This window comes from Lipotes vexillifer, unplaced genomic scaffold (genome assembly GCF_000442215.2).
Source record: "Lipotes vexillifer unplaced genomic scaffold, Lipotes_vexillifer_v1.1 scaffold170, whole genome shotgun sequence".
NCBI classification, from domain to species: Eukaryota; Metazoa; Chordata; class Mammalia; order Artiodactyla; family Lipotidae; genus Lipotes; species Lipotes vexillifer.
The window spans coordinates 434911-461500 of record NW_006772326.1 but is presented as its reverse complement, the minus strand read 5'-3'; the positions used below and the strand labels follow the sequence as shown (position 1 = coordinate 461500).

Below are 26590 nucleotides of genomic sequence, written 5' to 3'. Positions count from 1 at the left end.
GAGAGGCCTGCATACCGAAAAAAAAAAAAAAAAAAAAGAAAGCAAAATAAACTTAAAAAAAGGATCTGCACACCCCTTTAAAAACAATAAAAAAAAATACCATCCCAAGAACATGAAATCAGAACTCTAGAAGCAAATCTCTCTACAGGTTAATTTAGAATTAGCAGCCGCAAACAAATGAAGCAGTCCGTCCAAACACAAGCTCTGGTGGCTTTAAGCCCAGCTACATGTATCTTGTGCTACACACACACACACCACACACACACACACACACACACACACACACACACACACACACACACACACACACACTACTGGCATTGCCTTGTAGGGTTGAAAGATTTGCCATGTGGGTAATATTCAGCAAGATGCTATCACTGTCAGATTATGCAGCTCAAGTCAAGTCCAGGTGGGCAGGCAAAGAAGCTGGCAGGACAAAATGCCATCAATTGACCTGTATTATTTCAGTACCTCCGGATACAACTGCATTGTAGGTGCTGATTTCCCTGTAGATGTAAACTTCCCCCCACTGCTGAGCCTGTGTCCTCTGGAGGACAGGAACCTTACCCTATTCATCTCTGTATTCTGCAGGCCCAGCCCATAATACGGTTTGAAGAAACATGAGCATACTCAGCATCTAGCTGGGTTTCATCCCCAGGCAACCAAAGGATTTTCCCATCATGCCAAGGTGAGTTTATTTTCTGCTCCAGCTGCTATAGGCTCAACCCAGAAAAATTAGGGAAAGCTTAAATGTTCACATATACACACCATTTTCAAATTAGCACTTAGTGAATCACTGAATCACTTGTTGTCCACCATTGGTATCAATTTCTGTTCAATGATGACCTGACCTGGAATATCTTATTCAGTTTCATGCAGTAATTTAAGATTCTTTTTTTAGGGGCTTCCCTGGTGGCGCGGTGGTTGAGAGTCCGCCTGCCGATGCAGGGGATGCGGGTTCGTGCCCCGGTCTGGGAGGATCCCACATGCCACGGAGCAGCTGGGCCCGTGGGCCATGGCCACTGGGGCTTGCACGTCCGGAGCCTGTGCTCCACAACAGGAGAGGCCACAACAGAGAGAGGCCCGCGTACCGCCAAAAAAAAAAGTTAACCCCCCAAAAAAAAAAAAAAAAAAAGATTCTCTTTTTAATCCACTGATTGTAGGTATTAAGTTCACACAGGCGGACCTCAGATCAAAATGTTGTTTGCCCATTGCATGAGCCCCTGGGGGGCCAGGGTGCCAACACGCCCCCAGGTAACACCTAGTTCGAGGCAGGCTAAGGGAAAAGGAGAGCCCAAGGCTGTGCCATTTACATAAGTCTGCAATGTGCACTAATACACATGTGCCTCCGGATCCTCGGGTCTCGGGAATGCAAGGCCACCAATCACTCCATGTTCGGATGCACATCCAATGTCGATGTGCTACTGAAAACTTCAAGCTCAGATGCATTCTTTTCTGTCCGAAAGAGAATTAAAATCAAAGTGATGGAAAAGAGAAAAGAAAAAAGGCTATCCTCCTGTGCACATCACAAATCCTCCATAAATACCCATCACATATGGATACCTCTGGGCTCCTAAGACCCACAACTGTCCAACTGAAAGACACAGACAGCCAAGAAGCATTAAGCACACACCATGATCACCATTTATTCCAGAATCTGGCCCTGGGCCCTGACATAACTGACACACCTATCACTCCCTTCCACTAATGAGGCCAAAAGACAGAAATAAAAGCGGAGACCATTTTCATTTCAAGTGTGGCAGGGTACCTTGATCTTCCCTGTGACAACGCTTATAAAGTGCAAACTTGGTAGGGCTCTCGGTCACAAGAAACTTCTTGAGCAGGGCCTCGATCACTTCCCCGACAGTGTTTGTGCTGCTGATGTGGAGCGTATTCATACAGCCATTGCTACTGGGAGCAGGTTTTCCAGAAGTCTGTGAAGGTTTGCAGAGTTCCATCTGTACTTTAATGAAGCCAGTGTAAATCCCATTTGAATTCTGAAGCAGGAATAAAAACACACACCTTAGCTGGGCATTTTAGGGAAGGAGCATATCAAAACAACAACAAAGAAGGAAGGTGAAACACTCCTTTCTCTTGTTCTTTTCTTTTTCAGCTCTGTGACAGAACCTCACTCAAGACTGCCCCTCAGGGAATGACCTCGGGGGCGGTTAACACACTCCAGGAAAGTGCTTCCAGAGGTGAGGTCTGCAGGGCAGATGTGGGGACCAAAGTCCAGGACTCATGCCACTGAAGCTACAAGTGAAAGGTCAGGGTCCATGGGTGAGGTTACAATCCCCTGGCACAGATGCTGGCCAAACCATAGGGCTTATTAAAGCTTGGGGATATGTCCAGGCTAACTGCACAAAGGAAACAACATCAACTGATGACCAGCTATTACACAGAAAAGGAAAGTCACAATTAGGACTTTGAAATACTCAAGTAACAAGGAGCAGACAGGAAGAAAACAAGCTATTTTCATTCCTAGTGGTACCGGAGATTACCAATTTTGCTTAACCTATTTTATATAGCACGGGATCTGCCACAGCATGGGATACATGATGAGGCATTTCAGACACCTCAAGCAGCAACATTTTTAAAACAAATTCAAGCTATGATGTGAACTACAGACATAATATAAGCACTTGTCTTCTTTTTTTTGGGGGGGTGGGGGCGGGTGGGGAGGCCAGGCCACACAGCATGCAGAATCCTCGTTCCCCAACCAGGGATAGAACCCGTGCCCCCTGCAGTGGAAGCATGGAGTCCTGACCACTGGACAGGCAGGGAATTCCCAAGCACTTGTCTTTTTTGATTTAACATGGTATTGATGTCTCCTTCTATATATAAGAACGTTTTTAACAGCTTTATTGAGGTACAATTTTTGCATACAAAAAACTGCACACGGGGGCTTCCCTGGTGGCGCAGTGGTAGAGAATCTGCCTGCCAATGCAGGGGACACGGGTTCGAGCCCTGGTCTGGGAGGATCCCACATGCCGCGGAGCAACTGGGCCCGTGAGCCACAACTACTGAGCCTGCGCGTCTGGAGCCTGTGCTCTGCAACAAGAGAGGCCGCGACAGTGAGAGTCCCGCGCACTGCGATGAAGAGTGGCCCCCACTTGCCACAACTAGAGAAAGCCCTCGCACAGAAACGAGGACCCAACACAGCCAAAAATAAATAAATAAATAAATTTATAAAAAAAAAAACAAAAAAACTGCACATATTTAATATACACAGTTTGATGAGTTTAGCACTTATCTTAACTGATGTAGAATTATTATTTCTTAGTTGCTAAAAATAGTTCTAATAGTCTGGTCTTCACTTTTAACTTTTAGTATGTTTAGGTAAAAAACATTGTAATGTTTTATTTAAACAAATCTTCAGGTGTTATAAATAAATGACACAGTTAACACAGAACATGAAAAATCTCCTTTATAGGCCATTATTTTTCTTCCTTTCCACAAGGTCAATTTATAATACTAATTCACTCATTCATTCTTATGGAAAGTATTATACAACACCACATTTTTTTTAATCTTTGAAACGACATGGAAACTTCCATCTGTTTTAATCTCCAAGGGGAAGAGGAGGGATGTGGAATTTTTCTGCTTTGATAAAAACCGTGTTTGAAGACGGAGAAATACGACTGCTGGAATAATGAGGAATAATCTTGAGATCATCCGCTGTCTCCCCTTTTTGGTGGAGTCCCCCTAGGGAGGGATCCTTTATCACAAGCGTTTATATTTAAAAGCTCCTCCCCAAGGGTCACAGAATTCAGTAGGGCCTGTTCTAACCGGTCGCCCTGTCCTTTGCTGAACTCTGTCAGTTCACAGTCAATAGACTGCCAGGCAGGGGTCCAAGGGCCCTGGACACTGGCACCGAGGGAAGGCAGGTGCCTCGAGGAAAGTCATCAAGTGGCAGGGCGAGGCCAGACCAGTTACAGGAACGTGCATCTGGCTCTGCCTTGGGTCACCCTTTCTTTGTCACTAAGCCTGTGCTTCTCCCTCCTACCCCCTTGCTCCCCACCGAGCTTCTAACAGCATCGGCACAAAGCTGCAGGAGCCTGAAACAACAATGTAGAAAGCTGAGTATTACATACTCCATAATACACATTTTTCTCCAGCTGAGAAAAATCTGAGCTCAATTAGATCCCAATCCAGGGGCACAAGATCCTTTTCCTGACACTTCCAAATTTATTTACACAAGATAAAACTTATCTAAGGCCTTATTAGAATCTGAGTTACTGCCCATGTGTTAAAAACAGGCAAGGGATTACACTCAGTGTTAAAAATCCTTTGGGGATCATAACATGTTTTAAAATAAAATTTTAGGAAGTGCTGATTGATTATGAGATAAAGCTGCTTCAAAATACAGCTTTCATTTGAAAGAGGCAGAAATATCCCATTCTCCGGTCCTGTATACCTTGACCATTAAGGTTCTGCAAGTATGATTCAGAGATTTTAAAACATACAGACTGTAGTACCAACAACTTATAGTTGTCTTTCAACACGTGTCAACCTAAACAGTATTATTAGTGTGGGTACTCACCAAGGTCATCTTCAACTTGTCCGTGACTGCTAAGTTGTATTTATGAACTTTCTCTTTGATTTCCTCTTTGCTGAGGTAATTGTGGGTTTCCTTATCTTTCTCCACATCCTAGAAGAAAAATAAGCCAAGTCAGACATGAGCAATCACAGAAAAAAATGCAGATAAGCCAGGGTTCTTTTCACATTCTATATAACAACAACTACGGAGCACTTTACCTTGACACACACACACAAATCCTATGAACTTTATGATCTTTATAGCTTTACAATCTTTACCAGCAAAAAGTATGGTAGTTAATAAGTGTTAAACTGGCACTAATCACTGACCTGTCAAATTCTATACAACTACCAAGAAGGTCATTTAATCTTCCAAACAAATCCTCATGCCAAGATAGAAGTAACCAGACTTCCTGGACACACCCACTCTCAACCCCTGCCCCTCCCAGTCTCACCCCACCCATGCCTCCCCCCACACTCTGGAGGGGAAGATTTTAGTTAAATCCTCTCATCGCTGTGAAACATTCACTAACTGTTTTTGTCTAAAGAGCTCAACCAGTGCATGACATCATGCGATGGCTAATATGCAATCACTGACGGCCACACTCCAGAATCTGTTGGCCCCATGAAGCCCAGTATACCAGGCACCTGACTTATATTGCATTTATTTCTCCCAACAACTTAACCAAGTTGGCATTTTTACTAGATGAGATCAAGTTCTAAGAAGTAAATCAACCTACTAATAAAAACTTAACTGCTCTGCAGAAGGGCTGGAGCTTACCTGAAAAACCTGATTCCAAAGCCCACCAACCCTCAGTAACTCCAAGTACTTCCATATGGGATCCCCATTTAATCCTCACTAATTACTACAGACACTAATTGTTACAGACAGGGACACTGAGACTCACAGAGGTCAAGTGGCTTGCCGGGGACAACCCAACTGGTTAAGAGACCAAGCTCAATTTTAATCCAGGTCCTCTATGTTGTTTCCACTAAATCGAATAGATCCCCACCATTCCCGTGTGGGTGTCTGAAAACGTAAAGGAAAGCCTGCATAATCAGATTCAAACCTGAGAAGCAACTCAAAAAAGATCAAGGGTCCTAACAATCTTCAGGACAGAGAGGAAGAACAATAATATCGGATGATTTCTCCCCCAAAATAAAACCTTTAAAAAGGTACCTCTCTTCCAGCCAGATAATCACCCCGACCTCACAGCTGGAGGTTATCCAAGCAGGTGTTTGCTCCCACCTACGCACTGTGAGCTACCGTGATAGATACACACGGAACGGCCATGACAAAAACTGCAGGAGAGCTTTAAAGGGTATAAAATCCATTCAGGTCTCAAGTTCCTCGATTGGAGACCCTGAGACGGGTGTGCTGACTACAAGTCATCTCAGTAACTTTTCGATTCCAGACCTGTCCTAGTGTGGACTGAGGGGTCAGTGTTGGGGGGACGCCATGGTCACGGCCCAGCTTCAGGAGCAAGCCTCAAAGTCCCTTGGGAGCATCCTATCTACCAATGCAGTCTTATTTTTGGTGTCAGTGGTTAGGAGGAGAAAAAGCCATAGACTAAAATAACTTTTCAGAAGCTTCAATGACTATTTCCAATGTGTCTCTCACATTTCTCTGCTGGCCCTGCCCCTTCCAATCCACAATTAGGCAGCTACAGGCCATAGCTAAAGTAGAAAATGAGACTGTCTCTGTTTCAACATTCATTTTTCACTATGAACTGTCCAAAGACTCCTCAAAGCATATCCTAAAAAGTATACAGTAAGAGGGGGGAGGGATAAATTAGGAATTTGGGATTAAGAGATACACACTACTATATGTAAAATGGATAAACAATAAGAACCTACTGTATAGCACAGGGAACTATATTCAATATCTTCTAACAATTTATAATGGAAAAGAACCTGAAAAAGAATATATATATCTGGGGACTTCCCTGGTGGTCCAGTGGTAGAGAATCCGCCTTCCAATGCAGGGGACACGGGTTCGATCCCGGGTCAGGGAACTAAGATCCCACATGCTGGGGGGTAACTAAACCCACGCGCCTCAATGAGAGAGCCCGCGTGCTGCAACCCACAGAGCCCACGCATGCTGGAGCCTGTGCACCACAACCAGAGAAGACCCGCATGCCACAACTAGAGAGAAGCCCACCCGCATGCCACAACTAGAGAGAAGCCCAAGCAGATCACGTGCCGTAACGAAAAGATCCCACAAGCCTCAACAAAGATCCCGTGTCCCGCAACTAAGACCCGATGCAGCCACAAAAAGGGAAAATAAATTAATATATATATATAGATAGATAGATATAGATAGATGTATCTATAGATATATAAAACCGAATCACTTTGCTGTACACCTGAAACATAGTAAATCAACTACATTTCAATAAAAAAAGAAAATAATTATAAAACAAAAAAATTTTTTAAAGACCAAAAAAAAGTATACAATAAGAGATTTTCCATTTCATGGGGGTGGGATGTGATGATGGCAGAGCAAAGGGTGCTGGAAAATTGCCGCATTCCAGCCAGACCTGGGCCTAGTCTGGGTCTGTCACTGACTAATCCTGTGCCCTGGGCTACTAACCTGTCTGCATCTGCTCCTTTGTTTCCTATCAAATAAAGGGACTGGAGTAGACATCTCCAAGGTGCTTCCTGCTTGCAGAGATTTGCTTCCCCAGTGTGACCAATGGGACAAGATGGTTCCACTCAAGGAATCGAGGAAACCAAAGGCTCACCATTAAAAATAAATAAAACAGCAAATTACATGAATATTGTAGCATAGATACACCCTGGGGACTTACTACTTAAAGAAGAAGTCTAAGAATGAAGAGACGGAGAAGGGGTGATGGGAGTGATTAAGAGCAAAGGGCAGGGTGGTCAAGTTATCTTGGTCACTTTTTGTTTTTCTGTTTTTAAATGTCTGTTCAACTTATTTGCCTCTTTTTTTTTTTTCTTTTGGCCGTGCCATGAGGCTTTCAGGATCTCAGTTCCCCAAGCAGGGAATGAACCCGGGCCACAGCGGTGAAAGCGCCAAATCCTAACCATGAGACCACCAGGCAACTGCCCCATTTGGGTGAGTTCTTAATCACAGGTTTTGCTGATGCTACTGGACTTAGCATCCACCCTGAGGCCTCCTCAAGTCAGCCTTCCCAGAAGCTTGAGCAAAGTCAAAGGAGGAAGCCAGTCTGGGAAGAGAAACTTGCTCTGGGTCATCCAAGTACAGATAACTGAGACATGCTTGTATAACCACTCTGCTACCTTCATCAGAGATTAAAAACCCAGGAAACTGCAGGAAGCAACGACAGAAAACAGGTGGACCCAAAGATCCCTTCCAAAGCTAAAATCTCACTATTAAAAGTGAGATCAACTGGAAAGCAAATCCCAGAGAAGCAGCTAAAACCTAAAGGGCTCTGATCCTGTATTTTTTCTCATCCAAGTATAACTGACTTACAATATTATATTAGCTTCAGGTATACAACATAATGATTCAATATTCTTATACATTAGAAAACAATCACCACTGTGTTTTTTTTTGGCCTTGAGTCATAATAACAGGAAAAGAGTTGCTTGCATTATTTCTGACGAGAAATTAGTTGTCTTCTTTTTTCAATTGAGATATAATTGACATATTGTATTTGTTTCAGGTGTACAGTGTAATTTTATATGCATATAAAAACGATCATCACAGTAAGTTAACACTCATCACCATACATAATTTTTTTTTTCTTGTGATGAGAACTTCTAAGATCTACACTCTCTTCTGTGATCTTGTTTTTGTTTGTTTTTACCGCGCCCCGCAGCTTGTGGGATTTCAGCTCCCCGACCAAGGATCGAACCCGTGTCCCCTACAGTGGGAGGGCAGACCTCCTAACCAACCACTGGACTGCCAAGGAAGTCACTATGATCTTGTATATTTAAGTCAACTGAGGGAGCAACTGTACACCAAGGCCACAGATCAAGGCCTATTCATTCAGCAAATATTTGCTGAGCAGAAGCTGTGTGCCAGGCCTTGCTCTGCGTGGGGATGTCAGACACCACCTCTGCCCTCATGGCACTTCCGGTCCAGCACAGGTGGAGTATGAGTGAGGAATGTCAAAGAAAAAAGGCTTCCAAGATAACTAAGCAGAGTTCCTCTGAGTGAAGGAGTCTGGCAGCAGAGGGAAAGGCACAGGAGTCGCAAGCTCAGGCCCTGGAGCTGAACTGGAGGGTCAGAACTGGAGAAAGTCTCCGGATCTGGAAAACGTCCAGATAGTTTGCCCCTTTAAAAGAGACCCCCCCACCTCTTCCTCTCACACAGGGAAGAATCCTGCCTGTCCTCCAAACACAGTGCCTTTGGGAATACGGCTATGACGGAACCCAGAAGGGAGGAAGTAGGCACAATGCGTACAGAAGTGAAATCAAGAAGCAGAGAGTTAAAAAAAAAACCCGTGTGGTGCGCATGGAACAGAGACAGCGGAGCACAGACGTTCATCTTTAATTGTATGGCGAGGAGAGGAAATGGCATGGGCGCATGCGTCTGTGAACGCATCCATTATTGTTCTTGGCAGCCGAGGAGGGTATGATGCCACGCCTGAGAGTGTTTGTTTGGGAAGTTACAAGTCATCTTTTTTATAAGCCACTTTTCTTTTACATTCCCCAAACCCTCCAGTTTCTCAGAGGGAGAGTTCTTCCATGCAAAATTATAAACCCTAGACTCTTCTCTCATGTTTACATCTAGCAAGCAAGCCCTGGATGGCTGCTCTCGGATTTGCCTCAGTTCCTGGGTGGGGTTACATCACTGTTTTTACACCGGTGACCTTTCATAAAGGACACACCCTACCTCGCAGACACACAGGAATCCCAGGCAGTGTGGCCCCGCCCTAGGCTAGAGCAGATCGCGAATCAAGATTGTCCAAGAATATACAGACCCCTACAAACTTCGACAAAGGGTCTGGACACTATTTATACCCTTCTTGCTAACTTTTCTGTAATTTTGAAATAATATCAAAATTAAAGTTTTTTCCTTCCAGTTTTATTGAGATATAATTGACAGACAGGACTATATAAAACGCAGCATAAAATAATTTAAGTTAAAAATGCAACAATAAAAATAAACCTAACAAGTATAAAGCATCTGAGAGTAACTATGTGCGAGAGAAAGAGGGAGAGCGAGAAGGTGAATATGGCCCTACCTCTCCCTCTGTTTGAGCCTGGTGAAGTTATGTGGTCTACGGCTTAGGCATACTTAGGTCTGAATCGCAGCTCTGCCACGTTCTGGCTGTGTGACCATAGGCAAGTTATTTAACCTCTCTGAGTCTCAGTTTTCTTATCTCTTTAGAATGTGAAAAGCAATATGGACTTTATAGAACTGTTATGAAAATATAACTCATTTATTATCAACAACTATTTATTGTCTGCCTACTGGTGCCCATCTCTGTACCAAGCACTTAAAGCCGGGAGAGACCACTGTGGTCCCTGCCTTTCTGCCTTTTCTTGGCTCACAGTCTAGCCAAGTTTGTCTTACTCTCTGCCCCACCCCCTGGCATGTGTGGGGTTGTTTTGTTTGCATCATGGACCTCTTTAAAAAACAAAACTACTGACCCTTTTTTAAAAATGCAAATAGCATAGATTCCCTGACTGAGTGGAGGACAGTATATGCACTGTGCCCGTGACAGGAGCATGACAGACAATAAGGGTGTCATCACCTCCCCACTGGTGGGTCCTGCCGCTCTCGTGGGGAGCAGCTCTGACTCCTGGCCAGGTTTGGGGTCAAGCCTGTGAAGGGTAAACATACCAAGTCAACAGGTGCCTTCTCTAAGTGAGGCTCCATTCCAAACTCATGAATCCCTACTTTTCATCTTCTCTCCAATTGGAGAAACAGGCAGTCACCTACTCATGTCCCAAACAGACTGGGGTACCCAGTGCAATTACAGATAGAACAAGTGCCAGCCTTTTATCGTGTATGGAATAAAACACCAAGCACCTTTCATCCTTAAGACCACACTTCCCTGGACCAGTCAGCCCTGCTGCAAATGGAATTCAGGGATAGCTCAAATGGAATGGAGTCTAGGTAATGACTCCTTCACATGTCTTTCTTCCAGGCTCTGTTCCAACAAAGACATCAAACCAAGTATCATGTACCTAAACAGAAAAATCTCCTCTGGGAGAGATCCTTCTACTGCAATCAGGGAGGGACCTACAAGCAAATCAAAGCAGGTTTGCACATAAGCACAGTATGCAGCAGTGATTTTCAGGAACTAGTGAGCAAGCTGTTTGGGGGGCTCAAAAGAAACTTTCAACAAGTCAGGTTAGATGCTCCTGAACTAGATTTTAAAGTGTGATTAGCAGGAAAGCACTGTCCTGAGATGTCCTTTAGGTGTGCAAAGTGGAAACCCTGTGATGAATACAGGAAGGGCTGTCACACACAGCTAAGCTTGCAAAGCCCCAAGAGGGTATTTTAGGCTGGGAGCATGTCTTACTCAACCCTGATGAAGGTGCCAAGAAAGGCCACAGGGGACAGCTTCGCATTTATGGCTGATGTCTGTCAGACATTCCTCACTTGTGGTACCACAAGCTCTAAGATGTTAAAGTAGGCAGAGGTGGACTTCCTTGGTGGTCCAGTGGTTAAGACTCCATGCTTCCACTACAGGGGGCGTAGGGTTGATCCCTGGTCCAGGAAGTTCCACATGCCACAAGGTGCAGCCAAAAAAAAAAAAAAATCAGAAGCACATTAAAATGCTAAAACAGAACAAAACAACAACCAAAAACAACTTTAAAAAAAGTAGCCAGAGGTGCTGGGGGGACCCAGAAAAGTTTTCCCCCACCAGCATTATCTGCAATGATGGAAACATTCTCTATCTACCTTGTCCAAAAAAGAACAGTTAACAGCCACACATGGTATCTGAACATTTGAAATGAGGAACTGAGTTTTAAATTTTATTTCATTTTAAATAATTTAAGTGTACATAGCCCCATGCAGCTTGTGGGACTCCAGTGGACAGTGTGAAGCTGTACTGTAATGTGCACAGGTGTAAATGAACAACTAGGGAGGAAAAGCCACAAGAAAGCAAAGTAAAATAATATGTTACAGTAAAAAGACAACAGTTCTAGAGCAAGGAAGAGTCTATTCCTGAAGGAAAGAACCAGAACACTTGTTTCTGGGGTGTTGGCTGTTGCTGTTCTTGACCTTAAAAGAACAGCTTGCTGCTTGCTGCTGCGTTCTCACCACACCAGGGTTGATCGCAGGACGAGTGCCATGTCTAGAGTCACGCTTATCTTGGTGTCCGGCCACGGCATGCTGATTCATCCTGGCCACTCTCAGGCTGTTCCCCCTGCCACATGGGAAGATTTCTTTCTTTCCTTCTTTCTTTTTTTTAATGGCAGGATATAGAGCTAGGACTCTATTTCCATTTATATGAGGATTCGGGGACTCATCCTGCCCAAATTTAGCTTGTAGGCAACTCTTCTATGCAGCCATCTAAGAAGTTCGCTGCTCCAATAGCAAAGAAAAAGGAAGGGAGGGATGTAACAGCCCCCTCACCCTCCTTGGCTCAAGATATGCATCACTGTTATCTTGGGGTAGGAAAAGTAAACGGACAAATGGAGGGCAGCTAAGAGGGCAAGGGCAATGCACACAGCACTGTCAAACAGCAGGGTGCCCCACGGACCGCTAATCCTCCAAGATGTCCTGTGGACAGAAAGGGCTGCCTCCCACTGCACTGATTCCCAATGCACTTTACAATGCTAAAGGCTCTGAGAAGTCCTGCAGGTGAGAAACCCGCATAGGGTGCACACAGCAAGGAAACCTGAAGAGAACAGACCTTTAATAATGTTTTAAGTGTGACATTAATTAATTATGAGCAAACGGGTACCTTATACAGATATTTCTTTTCTCATCAATTATTCACTTAGTGAGTAGATTCTGTATTCATTAGAATATATTAGCATACCCAAACCACATCTGTTGAACCCAACAATTTTAAACAACCTCTTTGTCCGCAAGGCTACTTGTTAAACAATAACAAAGAGAACGGCAGAAGGGAGTCTAGATGGGTATTTTAGAGGACTTCTAAAAAAAAAAATGGGCCGCAAAAACAACTGGGCAGCAGCCTTATAAGGACGCAATACTGTACTAGCCTTCTCTTACATGCACTTGTGAAAGAGAGAGATGGAAAGATCAAAGTGTGCCATCTATAGCCTTTAAATTCTCCCAGCCTTAGCCCTACCACTGCACCGCCCTACCACTCGGCCCACTTATCTCTCCCCCAAGAGTACCATGTGCTGCCCCCCCACTGGCCCCCCTCACCTTGTGACCCTCCCAAGGGTCACAAGGCCACCCCACCCAGGAAGCCATCCTAACCAAAGCAGCCTCAGGAACCCCTGCGCTACCCCATCAATTCAGACTTAGCATCGCAGCACCTTTTATGGTTTGCTGTTTCCTGTGTTTACTCTTGCCTCCCAACAAGTCATGTTTTTAAATCTTTCACTCCCAGAACTGGAACAAGCTGGATGCTGGGAACCTAAGAGGGAGCTCTATCCCTTTTCATCTGATTCTGTCTGGTCCCAGAGCCCACAACTACAAGACTGCATTTAAAACCCGTCCTCTTTTGTATATCTTATCGATCTGCATCGTTTTGTTTGCTTCTCAAAACTGAATGCATCTGCATGGGCACACAAAAGGCCTTTATGGTACCAGATACAAAGTCTGATACGCTTCTGCTATCCATCTGCACCATCAAAGAAGAGAGTCCTTCAAAGCATGCCCCTCAAATACCCCTGCACACCCAGGGCAGGAGAGCAGGCCGAGGCCCAGCATGTTAATAAGATTAATTGCAGTTGTGATACACATTAAAAGCGTTTCATCTGGGCCTTCCATGACCTCACTTTGTAAACCCCCCGGTTACCAGTCTGCCATACCCTATATGGTTGTACTTTTAAAACCGGGTCGTGTGCCAATCGTCAAACAGCCACTCATTTGTTTGGAGCCAGAAAACAAACTTGGAGGTGGACCAGTCTCCCCGGCGTGCCCCAGCTGGAGGTCCCAACCTCAAGGCATACCAGATTACACTCGGACTTAAAAATCCCAGTTTGACATGTTTTCAAAGGGAGTCAATTAAGATGCTATTCATTTCTGAAAGGTGATACATTTCACAACTGGCTTAAGTTTCTTTAAATTCTAGGCAACAAAGAAAGGAAAGATTATAAAAGGCCTCAGAGTCAAGCACATCCAAATCCCGCTCTCAATAATTAGAAAAAGAATGTGGCCTGAGGTGAGCCAGCACTCCTGCCCCTGCCCTCACCCACCTCTGGCCCCCCTCTCTGAGATCTCGGTAAGAAGAGACTCAGGTTTCCAAAGGAAGGCATGGCCTCAGAAACTCGGTTTCCTTGATTATTAAGCGAGCATTGGATTATGGTCCCTTTCAGCAGTAAGTTTTCTAAGATTCTGTACCATCTACAACACCACCCTAATCAAGTACTTAAAAAGTCCACTGGGCAGTAGGAAAATTAATGGGAAAAATACATATAAGAGATGGCTGAGAAACCAGGAGGGAAGGGAGACTGGCACTACAATGTCAAGCGGTGACATAACGCCCACCCTAAATTTTAGATTAAGGCCCTTGTTACTGCTCAAGGCTTTGCGGGTCACCCAGCAGCCATCCATTTCCTTTGGCAGCAATTATGAGCCACAGCTCCCTAATTCAGGTTACCCCAGGGACAAGAGAGGCTCTTTCAAAGGTCAGGGTGTGGAGGTCAGGTCTGGTGACCACCACATCCCTGGTGAAACCTTGGAACCTTGGCAATAAGGGGAAGTTCCAGAGAAAGGAAGTGAGCAGGCTCGTCTGGAAGGAAGCCAGACAGGAAGTATGAAGGAACACTGCAGCAGCCAGGGAGGAGGCGGGTGGAGCCCATCTGGGGGACTCAGCAGGCTCCAGCTCCACGACAGCAGGGATCCGAGAATGAAGCGCAGAGGCTTGCAGACCAACGGAGTCATCCCCCTGCCAGCTGCAACCGAATCTGAACAGAGGACGGAGAGCCTCAAGCAAGTAAGAAATGTCTGTAGACCAGCACTCCAAGAAAAACTATCAGGAGCAAGCTTCGTGTCTTCTTCCTTGCCAATTATAATGCGGAGTCTAAGTTGCCACCACAGGACTTCCCTGGTGGTGCAGTGGTTAAGCATCCGCCTGCCAATGCAGAGGACACGGGTTTGAGCCCTGGTCCAGGAAGATCCCACATGCCGTGGAGCAACTGAGCCCTTGAGTCACAACTACTGAGCCTGCTCTCTAGAGCCCACAAGCCACAACTCCTGGGCCCACGTGCCACAACTACCGAAGCCCATGTGCCTAGAGCCTGTGCTCCGCAACGAGAAGCCACCGCAATGAGAGGCCCGTGCACCACAACGAAGAGTAGCCCCTGCTCGCCCCCGCGCAGCGACAAAGACCCAACGCAGCCAAAAATAAATAAAAATTTTTTTTTTTAAAGTTGCCACCACAGAATAAAAGGAGACTTAAAAGCAACTTAGATTCTCCATTTTCAGGTGACACAGAGTTTTAAAACGCAGATGACAACAACTTGTTCAGGTTGACAGCGTCCAGGGAGACAATCACATCCAGCTCCTCTAAAGGCCTGGATTCGTAAATCTTCAATTCTTACTCAGTGCAGCCCTACTAATGCACTAGTCCAAACACATCTGTACAGCTCGCTCTCATACCAACTGAGGTGCCGAGATAGCACCACAGGAGTAGGGAGAGAATCGGCAGTCCTTCCAAGCCACGTGTCCAGACCGTCAACGTTTTATTTTAATAGACAAAGGTGAAAGTCTGAAGGGGCCCATGAGGAGTTAAGCTGTTTTATGTCACTCTTGCTCCCATTAATTCAATCCACAGCCTCGTCCTGAATTCTCCCACCGCACTCCACGGCACTCCAGACGGCTCTTCTGATTAAGTCTGTTCATAGCCCTTAAAAGGCATGGCTGAAGTACCAAGTGTACGAGGACTCATTCTTCTGTACCCATGTATTCTTCGTAGGCAACACATGGTGCGCTCCACTCTCAGGAGGACCACGATCTGTGCACAAAATGGGCACACGAAGAACATTTACGGATTCCGCTCTACCTCAGCTGTCCCGGGTGTGGGTTTTATCTGAGGAATCACCTTCCTCCTTCCTACCAAGGAGGTGACAGGACTCTGGAGTAATTAAAAGATAAGTTAGAGCAATTCATACAGAAATCAGGGGGATCAGTGCCTTGAAGAGCCTCACACAGGTAACTGCTAAAGATACTCTTTTCTACAGAAATCCCTTCTTGCCCTCCTGCTTCGCTGTGGACGGGGTGAGAAACACGGAAGACTTCAGGAGACTTTTGGCGGAGTCTTCCGTCACAGTCACAGGCAGAGTCAGAGGCTGGCGGTGAGTCAGGTGACTCAGGCCAGAAGAGAGACTAGGGAGGCAGGCCCCCGCCCCCGCCCCCCTGCCAGGTGACCACCCAAGGGCCTGGTGTCCCTGGGCCACACCTCCCACCTCACTGACCCCAGCCAGGGGGCTCAATCCCCGGCGCAGACGGTGCTGAGACAAACACTTTGAGAACTTCACACTTCTCAATGCACCTCCCCCATTGTGCTTCCCTTTCCTTTCTGCTCTTCTTCCAAAACTGGACGGGCAGAATTAGCCAAGCCAACTCCCTGGAAGGGGCTGAGCAGCAGGGGGATGCAAGCAGCTGCATCCCCCAGGTCCAGACACCGCACCACACCCTTCACACCTGACTCACAATTCTTAAAATAACTTGTGATGGGGAATCACTCTTATCCCTATTTTGCAAATAGGAAAATGGAGGTTTATAAGAATTCATGGGCCCAAGAACACGCAGTTAGTGCAGGGGCTGAGGTTCACAGCAGGTCTGTCTGATGCAAAGCCAGTTCAGTCAGGAAGGGAGCAAGAGGAGAGAAGGACCGTGGACAAAGGCCGTGAAAGTGCGTGGGGGGACCCTCAGTTTTGTGCATCACTGGCTTCCGGAGGCTTAGGCGTTTGATACACAGTATTCAACCTGAGTTTTGGAGGCTGAGGTACTAACACAACTAGCAATTTACTAGGGAATTGGTAAACTGGCCAGGTCCACAGAGAATTAGTTTAAAAATCACAAACTATATGCCCAACGTTAAGGAAATGGTTAAATACTTTCATACACCTTAAGAGGGACCTAACAGGAGCTGTTAACATGAAGCCTACAGAGAGATTTTAATGGGGGGGAAAAAAAATCAGAGGAGAAACTGCACATCCAGTATAACAAACTGTGCCTCAAGACTAGAAGGAAATATTCCAAAATGTTAAGAGGGTTTATGCCTGACTGGTACGATTTGAGGCTTCTTTTTTTCTTTTTGTAAAAACTTTTACAAAATTTTCAAAAACTTCTCGGTCTGTATGACTTTTAACTGGGGAGGGAGTGGGGAGTAAAATCTAGTGAGGTGGGAGAAAAGGACTTTCATATATTAAAAAAAAAGTAAATTAAAAAACAGCCTTGGAAACAAAAGAAAACAAAGGCAGCGCAAGCACTCTGCCAGAGTAACTGAACAAACTTTGATGTGCCGACTGCCCCTGACGGGCGAGCCACCCTCAGGGAAACAACTCTGACATAGAGAACAGAGGCACCGAAGTGACAAAGCTAACGTGGGCAGCCAAACGCACTTACAGAGGTCAACATATGGAAGTTGCTAGAGAGAGCAAACTAGAGATCGCCCAGGTGACAATAAGCCACTGTGGTCTGGAAAATAAAGGTTTCCCTAGCTATTAAAAAAAAAAGACTGCTATTGCCAAGGACTGACAAAAGGAAAAGTAGCTTTTTAAACATTACCCTATTAATGGACTAATTTATAAATAAAAGCTGTATTCTAGTTACCCTGGAAACTGAATTGCCATTAATTCATTAATTGGCAGTGGGGGGGGCGGGGATAATTTACAAGCAATTTAGATTTTCTTTGTTGTGCAGGAATGTTTCTGTCACTTGCACAAGGGGAGGGCTCACACACCCTCCAGCTCCGTTTTCCTCCAGGCGTGCACAGGAAGCCCAAGGCCTGGAGGAAGTGCCCTCCCACCCCGCCTTTCCTCAGTACTAGGCGTCCTCGGCAGCCCGGCTGCCCTGCCCCCCCCTTCCCCCTGGCACCTGGAGCCGGTTCTGGGGTGCTGCTCAGCTGAGAGGTGTGAGCTATAAAGTGAAAGGCAGACCTGAACTGGAAGAAAGAAGATAAACTGAAGTTAACTTAATGAATATACGGGCATTAGGGGTCTGAAACAAACGTGGATCAAAGTTGTATGTACTCCACTCAACTGAATATCTGGACAGGAAGCAAACAGCAGACACTGAAAGTGGAGGGTCAATGCACAGTATTCAACACAGGATATGCGCCTGCTTGGAGCTGCATCCTCGTCCCCATGTGGGGCATCGCCTGAAACAACAGTGTCCCGGAGGGCATGGCTAATTGGTTCATCCAGTACATCTAAGGAAACTTGAGGACAGGGACTACATCCCATCACAACGTACAAGTTCTGGGCCAGATCCCTTGCACAAAGGCTGTTTCACCTTTCCACCCCTTCACTTAGGCCGCTAATGTGCACACACCACCCCTCCACCCCGAACATTTTCACAGACTCCTCTAACACATGACAAAACAAGACTTCTCAAACAGCTACTTAAAGAATGTCCTAGAAATGAGAATATTTAGATTTGAAAGGCATTAGCTCCCCAAGGTTAAACAGGCCGCTTTCAACTCCTGACGATAAAATCAATTCTGATGTGATGCAAGTTTTTCTAGGGCGCGTGTGACATGTGAATTTCTTTCAATTTAGGACTTTTTTTCCTTAGAAGCAATTTTTTTTCCTTCCAAAACATGAAAATTAAAAGTCAACTTCCAAGTCCCACTCTGCTGAGAACCATCCCCCAATCACCAAGTTGTCTGAGGCTCCAAGCCAGATTTCTTAAAAAAAGAACTGGTGGACTGGTAACTGCCCCAGGCTGGTGTGATGACATGTGTGATGCTTATTTAAGGAAATGGAGCACTGGCCCAGGTTTTTATATAAGTTTACTTATTTATTTATTTTTAATTTATTGGCGGCCTTGGATCTTCGTTGCTGCACGCCGGCTTTCTCTAGTTGCGGCGAGCAGGGGCTACTCTTCATTGTAGTGCACAGGCTTCTCATTGCGGTGGCTTCTCTCGTTGCGGAGCACGGGCTCCAGAGCACAGGCTCAGTAGTTGTGGTGCATGGGCTTAGTTGCTCCACGACATGTGGGATCTTCCCAGACCAGGGCTCGAACCCGTGTCCCCTGCTTTGGCAGGCGGATTCTTAACCACTGCGCCACCGGGGAAGTCCCTGGCCCAGGTTATTAAACACAGGTTAGAGCTAATGTAACCCTCAAGAACCCTTGAGGTAGAAAGTTAACCCCACTGTATGGATGCATAACCCCAGGCAAAAGTCACAGAGGTAGCACGTGAACATGAGGCCTGGGCAACTCCAAAACCATGTCCTTTCTACGCATACCAGATGGGCTGGAGAGGCCAGGAGAAAAATCTGTTGCCAACTAGCTGGGTGACCTTAGGAAAATACATAACCTCTCCAGGTGTCATTTTCTTACCTCTTAAAAGGAAAAGAAGGCTTCCTCTCTCCACCCCGTCAGTCTCCGTGCCCACAAGGAAAGAGAATGGGAGCAGTGACTCTGGAAGGAGAGAAAGTGGGCATGCATGCATAACCGGCCCTTCCCTCTGTCCTCAGTGGGGGCCAGCATCCTGCTCTGCCCCTGTAGGGGGGCCATCCCCAGCACAGCACAGGAGGTCAGCCTCGGGATGGCCCCTTGCCAACAGGGATAAGCTGCATTCTCCACATCGGCTTTATCTGTTACCAGCAGTACAGGTAAATTTTTTGGTCTCTATCCTTATTCCAGTCTTCTCAACTGATTCAGAACTGAGGCAGGGAAATGGGATGTAGTCTGGTCCTGTAAAATGGGAACATGTCTAAGACAGAAATTCTATTGGTCTAGAGTAGAAGCTATAGCCCCCTTCTCTCAAGGAACTACTGATAAAAAGAACACACGCACACACACACACACCCCACAACTGAAAAACATTTCCCGACACTAACAAATGGAATCTGTTTACTAGGTACACATAATTTCACAAAAATAAATGTCATTTCCCAATCAAAGCAGGTAAACCACATTTTTGAAAAGCACAGACATTGTTTTACAAAGCAAAACGTGGGACTTCCCTGGCGATCTAGTAGTTAAGACTCCGCGCTCCCAATGCAGGGGGGGGCCAGAGTTCGAGCTCTGATCGGGGAACTAGATCCCACGTGCTGCAACTAAGAGCCCGCATGCCGCAACGAAAAGAGCCCTCATTGTTGCAACAAAGATTCCAGGTGCAGCAAGTAAGACCAGGCACAGCCAAATAAATAAACATTGGAAAGCAAAACACAACTTAGAAATGCACAAAGCCATCTAGGGCTCAGGCAGAGGAGGGTGGGCCCTAGAGCTGGAGGAGGGTGGGCGTGAGAGCCCCACTCCCACCCTGCCAGCCCTCCTCCAGGCCAGGGGCTTCTCCCACCACATTCTGACCTTGTCAACACTTCTGAGCCACTCCCATTTCAACTAGTTTCTCTCCCACTTTCTTTTCTATCCCCACTTCCTTCTTAATTTTCATGTGAAAAGACAAAGTCTCTTGCTCAACCTCACCACCAAGTAGTATTTTCCTTTCTATCTGCTTAGTCAACGGACCAATTTTAGCATTCAACAAATATCTGCCAAGCACATAAATATTTAGCCAACAGCTGTGTGAGGCACAGAGACAGGACAGTAAGCAGAGCACAGCATCTGCCCTTCAGGGCAGGGCGGGACATGAAAAGTGGTTTTAGTGAAGGATAAGGTGACAGATGGTCCAAAAGAGAGTGCAGGAGAGAAAACTCTGGGGAAGGCTCCCTGGAGGAGGTGGGATCTAAGGCGGAACCTGCCTCAGATATTTGCAAATTCTTCTGCAAAAGATAAAGTCATTCCCAGTTTGCTTCCCCATCAAACACGCTATCCAGAGCTCTTAAAACCAGAGAGGAGGGGCTGGAGGCTCCTGATGGAAGGCTTCTGAACACCAGAGCGCCTAGCTCAAATCAGCTAATTTTAGACAAAGAGAAAATACTTTAGCATGCTGCTAAAGGGTATGTTTAGAGTTTGCTTCAGTTAACCACTCTGACTTATCGGTAGTTAGAAAGAAAAAGAGAAAGAAAGACAAGGGGAAGGGAGGGAGGGAGGAAGATTTCAAATTTGTAACAAATAAAAAATGGTTTTCCCTCTTTGTGTCCCATTTCTTTCATCCTAAAACAGAAAATAAACAATCGGCATTAGGCAATCTGTAACTAACTCCATTCTATACCTAAATACCACAAGTATTTGCTTAGTACTTGGGGAAGAAACTTCTCACTGAACTTCTCACTGCATGTCTTGAGAAAACACTGAACAATGTAAAACACACATGAGCAACAGGCAATAAATCTGGACAAAATGCTGTTTTCCTTCCCTTCCCAGTACCACCCAAGAAGGGGCTTAATCACGTTTCATAACCTGAGAGCAACCGCAGGTCTACCCTATGCTCTTAAAACCTAAAAACTAGCCTAGCCTAAGACCAAACCAAATTCCAAAGTTAACAATGGGAAGTTCCAGAAAGCTCAGCTTTCACGATGCACAAGGGCACCTGCTTATTTTCTGCAAAAATACATCAGTCTTGGGGATTTCGGCTGCATCACCCAGTACCTTGCAGCTCCTTCTCCAGATCTGTTACTAACTCAGCCTCATTTCCCTAAAAACGCCCCCTTGAACTAGACAGATTCTCCTTCGTCCTTGGATTCCTGCCAGTCAGCGAGTCTGCAAGGAAAAAGCAACCCACTTTCAGATGGTCACTGCTATCATGTCAATACTAGTTGAGCATTTTCCCCATTCCTTTAACAGAGATTAATGAGTGCCTGACACTGTGCAAGGTGCTTGGGGAAGGCTCAAAGACAGACCGGACCCTGGAGGAGCTCAGTGTAAGGGAAGAGGTGGCAGTGCTGGCCAGTTTCTCTGTAATGAACTCCCACACTCAGCAACAGTTACTGTGCATGTCACCATGTGTCAGGCACTCCGGCCGGTGCAGTGACTGCCCTCAGTGGGTTTAATGCCACCGCTGTGTAGGGGGTGAGATTTATGTTTTGCAGAATCATTTCTAAATTGCAGACATAATGACGTTCTACCCCTTCATACCTAAGCATGAACATCTTAAGAATAAGGTCATTCTCCTGCATAATCAAAACACCCTTATTATCATACCTAAGAAAATCAATAATTTCGTTTCATCATCCAATATCAATTCCATATTCAGAGTTCCTTATTTGTCCCACAAATATCTTTTATAGCTGCTTTTGATCCAGTCAACGTTCTTACCTTGGTTTGTTATGTCCCTTTGGACTTATTTTCATAATGCTGTTGTGGTGAGCTTTCCCCCCCGACCCCCTCGCCACAACTAGAGAAAGCCCGCGCACAGCAACGAAGGCCCAACACAGCCAAAAATAATTTCTCTGCGTATTCACTAAAATGTTGGCATTCAAAGAGAGAAATAAGCACAAGTATAAATGTGGGGAGCAATGCCACGTTCTAGAACTTTAAATTTTTCATTTGCAGGTAACTGGAGCATTGGGTATATCAAAAGTTCTAAATTGCTAAATTTAAGGACAGGCAACCGCTGATTCACCACAAATTCCCAACGGCCTGGAGAACCTCAGCAATCCTGGAGGAAGAGAGCAAGTGAGAGAAATCATGCACATCTCAGCTTGGTCACCAGACACCCTGGGCAGGCCTATCTGTTGTTTTCCAACCGATTTCCTTTCCTGCAAAACAGAGATTATAGGCTGGACTCTCTCTCATTCCAGTGAGAACTGACAGTAATCAGCAGTAATCCAGTTATTTCCCAGGGGAACAAATCAATTTAGGAGAAAGCAAAGCTAGAAACTTCCTGGGAATTTTCAGGAAGACTAATACACCAGACCTTTAGGATTCCATTCAATCGGCATTCAAAGGGCCCAGTACTGTATGCATGAAACAAACAGTGGTTCCACGTTGTAGCCACAGGAGGACTGGGCTTCTGCCCTGCAAAAGGCTGACTGCTTCAAAATGCTATCTTGCATAAGCAACCTCCCACTACTTTTCTGCTCAGATGTTATCTTGATCAATAAAGATCAATCTTTTAACATAACATTTTTCCTTCCTTCCTTTCTAAATCTCTTAATCTCACGAAGCCGCCTCAGTTTCTTGTCCTTAGTTTCTTGTTTGCAAAATGAACACGATATAAATACCTGGCCTCAGGTGGTCTTTGTTCAGAGTAACCAAGATAACACACACAAAGCACCTTATAATGATGGCTGGCTACCATCATTACTAGTACTATTATTATTAAAGTTGGTGTTTAATAATAACATTAATTGAAAAGCTAACATTAAAAATTAACGTCTGTCAATTGGGCAGTCTGACTGAGGGCTCTCAAAATCAATATTAAGAATGAACAAACTAGTTCTGACAGAAGTCAGATAAATCAGGTTAAATTTTAGCATCTACCTTGTGCCAAAAACTCACACATATATTAATCCATTCAATCATCACAACAAACCTGTGAGATAATAATAATCATTACTCATGTGAGGGCCTTCCCTGGTGGTGCAGCGGTTAAGAATCCACCTGCCAATGCAGGCGACATGGGTTCAAGCCCTGGTCCGGAAGATCCCACATGCCACGGAGCAACTAAGCCCATGCACCACAACTACTGAGCCTGCGCTCTAGAGCCCGCAAGCCGCAACTACAGAGCCGGTGTGCCACAACTACTGAAGCACACGTGCCTAGAGCTTGTGCTCCGCAACAAGAGAAGCCACCACAATGAGAAGTCCGCGCACCGCAACGAAGAGTAGCCCCATTCGCCACAAGTAGAGAAAGCCCGCACGCAGCAACGAAGACCCAACTTAGCCATAAATAAATAAATTAATTAATGAATTAAAAAAAAAAAGATGGAGAAATCATTACACATGTGAGAAAACTGAGATAGAGAGATTAATCTGCCCAAATTTTATACAACTGGCTAAGAGGGGAGCTGACATTCTAACCCAGATCCATGCGAATTCTGAAATTTTCCAGAATACTTCAGTGCTTTTCTGATTTAGAAGATGATTTAGCAGTAGCCTTCAATAAAGTTTCCAGTATAACTTTTAAAACCAGAAATCCATACTCCTTAAACTAAAAAACAACACTGTCAAGGACAGTGAGAAGTAATGAGAAATTGCAGGTATAAACCACACAGAATAAGCTTGCACTCCTAAATGGAATTCTGTATTTTCTAAAACCCACATTTAGCCACTAGACGAGAGACGGCCAAAGTTTAACAAAGCACTGCATCTTCTTTTTTCACCAGTCAGCACGCACCACATCTTTACTAGATTGTTATCCTCTTCTCTTTATCCATATACATATTTAGAAACCTGATTGTTCTTTGAAAAGTTTCTTCCTTTTACCTACTGATTCAGTAGATAATCACACAAGGCGGCCTTTGTCGCAAATATTAACTGTGGTTCCTGCTTTAAAAACCTATTTCTCCAAAATGGCCCCAGGGGATGAAAGGGGGAGGAAGAGAGAAGACTGGGGTGTTTGAAAAGAGAAGTACCAGTGTGGGAAGGATGGAGTGGGGGCAGTCAACATTACATCTCTGCTCCAAATTTGGAACTTACGTAATTACTTCTGCTAGCACTGGGCACTTTTTTTCCCAAGAAAGTGGTCCCTCCAGTTTCTATTTAAAGCTTTGAGTTTTATAACAGAAGACACAACACATTGTTAACATATAACAGCTAAAATTTGTTGAATGCTGGACACTATTCTAAGCACTCTCCATGGATATCCAAAGACCACACACACACACACACACGCACACACACCTCTCAAACCTTAAACCTTGCTGTGGAGCCCTCATTCCCAGCCAAGCAAGATCCAGAACCCACCTTCTCCCAGAAACACCACGCCAGGGACAGCAAGGAATTTCCACTTCTACAGAGGGGTGAGTGCTGGCCTCCAGCTAGAGCCTAAGGACCCCGTTAGACACGGAAGCAGCACGCAGCTACGTTACAGGTTAAATAATTCAGTGCGCCTTCTCCCACCCACACCCCCACCCCCACACCCCATATCTCACCTTCCATGCTTCACTCGGTTCTCTTCAGCACTCACCACTATTTAAAATATCATATATCAACTAGAGATAGAAGACTTTACAACTAGAGATAGAAGATGATGCTTTTAGAGATTGAAGACTGTACAGCTAGAGATAGATAATACTTCTAGAGATAGAAGATTTACAACTAGAGTTAGAAGACTATACAACTAGAGATAAAAGATTTTACCCCTAGAGATAGAAGAGTATACTCCTAGAGACAGAACACTATAGAACTAGAGATACATGACTTTACATTTAGAGATAGAAGATGATGCTTTTAGAGATTGAAGACTATACACGTAGAGATAGAAGAGTATACAACTAGAGATAGAAAACTTTACACAGAGAGATAGAAAAGTATACTCCTAGAGAAAAAAAATATATATATATCATATATTTAGTCATCTTATTTATTACTGCCTCACCCACAAGAATCTGCACTCCCTGAAGACAGAGATTTTTCTGTTTTGGGATCCAGTCCCGAGGGCAGAGGGCAAGTCCTAGTACACAGGTGGTGCTCAGTAAACATTTCTGAACAAAAGAAACAAGTAGGTTTTGGTGGGCATAACATCCATAGAAAGGATTCTTTCTGAGAACCTGCTACATAGCAGATAAGTCAGATAATTTTATCTAAAAAAATGTTATCACCGCTGTGGACAAAGAATGTCGCCTGCCTACTGTATCAGTAAACAAAGGATGTTGTGGCCAGCAAGCCCTCAGCCGCTGCTGCGGCACCCCCAGTGGTGCACCCTGAGGGGACTCAGGATGGGAAAGCACAGGATACAGGCTGTGGATAGCTGAGGTGCACATCAACGGAATTATGTCAGTGAGTCAGACTCTTGCATCTTCCCATACATAGAAAAGCGCTAAATGCACTAACTTGAGAGGTCTGGTTTTCTTTAATTAACAGTAATCTTTTGGGGACTTCCCTGGTGGCACAGTGGTTAAGAGTCTACCTGCCAATGCAGGGGACACGTGTTCAAGCCCTGGTCCGGAAAGATCCCACGGAGCCGCGGAGCAACTAAGCCCGTGCGTCACATCTACTGAGCCTGTGCTCTAGAACCCGTGTGCCACGACTACTGAGCCCGTGTGCCACAACTACTGAAGCCCGCGCACCTAGAGCCTGTGCTCCACAACAAGAAAAGCCACCGCCATGAGAAGCCCACGAAGGCGAGGAAAAGTAGCCCCGGCTTGCCTCAACTAGAGAAAGCCCTTGCAGCAACAAAGACCCAACGCAGCCAAAAATAAATAAATAAATTTATTCAAGAAAGAAAATTAGCTGTGTCTGTCTTCTGTTACCTCAGGAAAGAGTAGCCATCAGATGGATTACCTCACCATCATCCTGGTGGTTCCTCCAGCACCATGAGGAATTCTTTCCTCCACGAAGAATTTTTAAGCTAGCAACAAGTCTTACTCTTCTAGAGACACTGTGTCTTTTCAAAGAGTACCTCTGCAACTATCAAATTTCAGCCACAAGCTGATTTTACCACTTTAAATTAGGCTTCCAGCCATCTTACAGTCAGCCCCACCCCACCCCCATCCCATACTACCTAAATAGTGCCACCCACACTTCCTACCACAGATGAGCACAAGGCAATGCCACATTAAAAAGAAAAAAGCAAATGCACCTCTCCCAACCTCCTTCTGCACTATACATGCCTTGTGGGCACACTTTTGTCCTCCAGTGCCCAGCCCAGCTTCTGGAACACAGGGGATGCTGCATGAGGGGCTGGCGGAAGGATCAGAAAGAAAGTGGACCTGGGTTTTCTCCCTTTCTCTCTCTCTCTCTCTCTCTCTCTCTCTCTCTCTCTCTCTCTCTCTCC

At 45.2% G+C, this 26590-nt stretch overlaps 1 protein-coding gene across 1 annotated transcript in view; it reads right to left on the bottom strand.

Annotated features, from left to right (window-relative positions):
* The window catches only part of RASSF3 (Ras association domain family member 3), a 68732-nt gene that overhangs the window by 4256 nt on the left and 37886 nt on the right, over positions 1–26590 (bottom strand). Inside the window, exons 2-3 of the mRNA XM_007447379.1 lie at positions 4544–4651; positions 1769–1997 (exon numbers count right to left, since the gene is read on the bottom strand). Coding sequence (XP_007447441.1) covers positions 1769–1997; positions 4544–4651 — 337 coding nt within the window. The remainder of the gene's footprint in view (positions 1–1768; positions 1998–4543; positions 4652–26590) is intronic.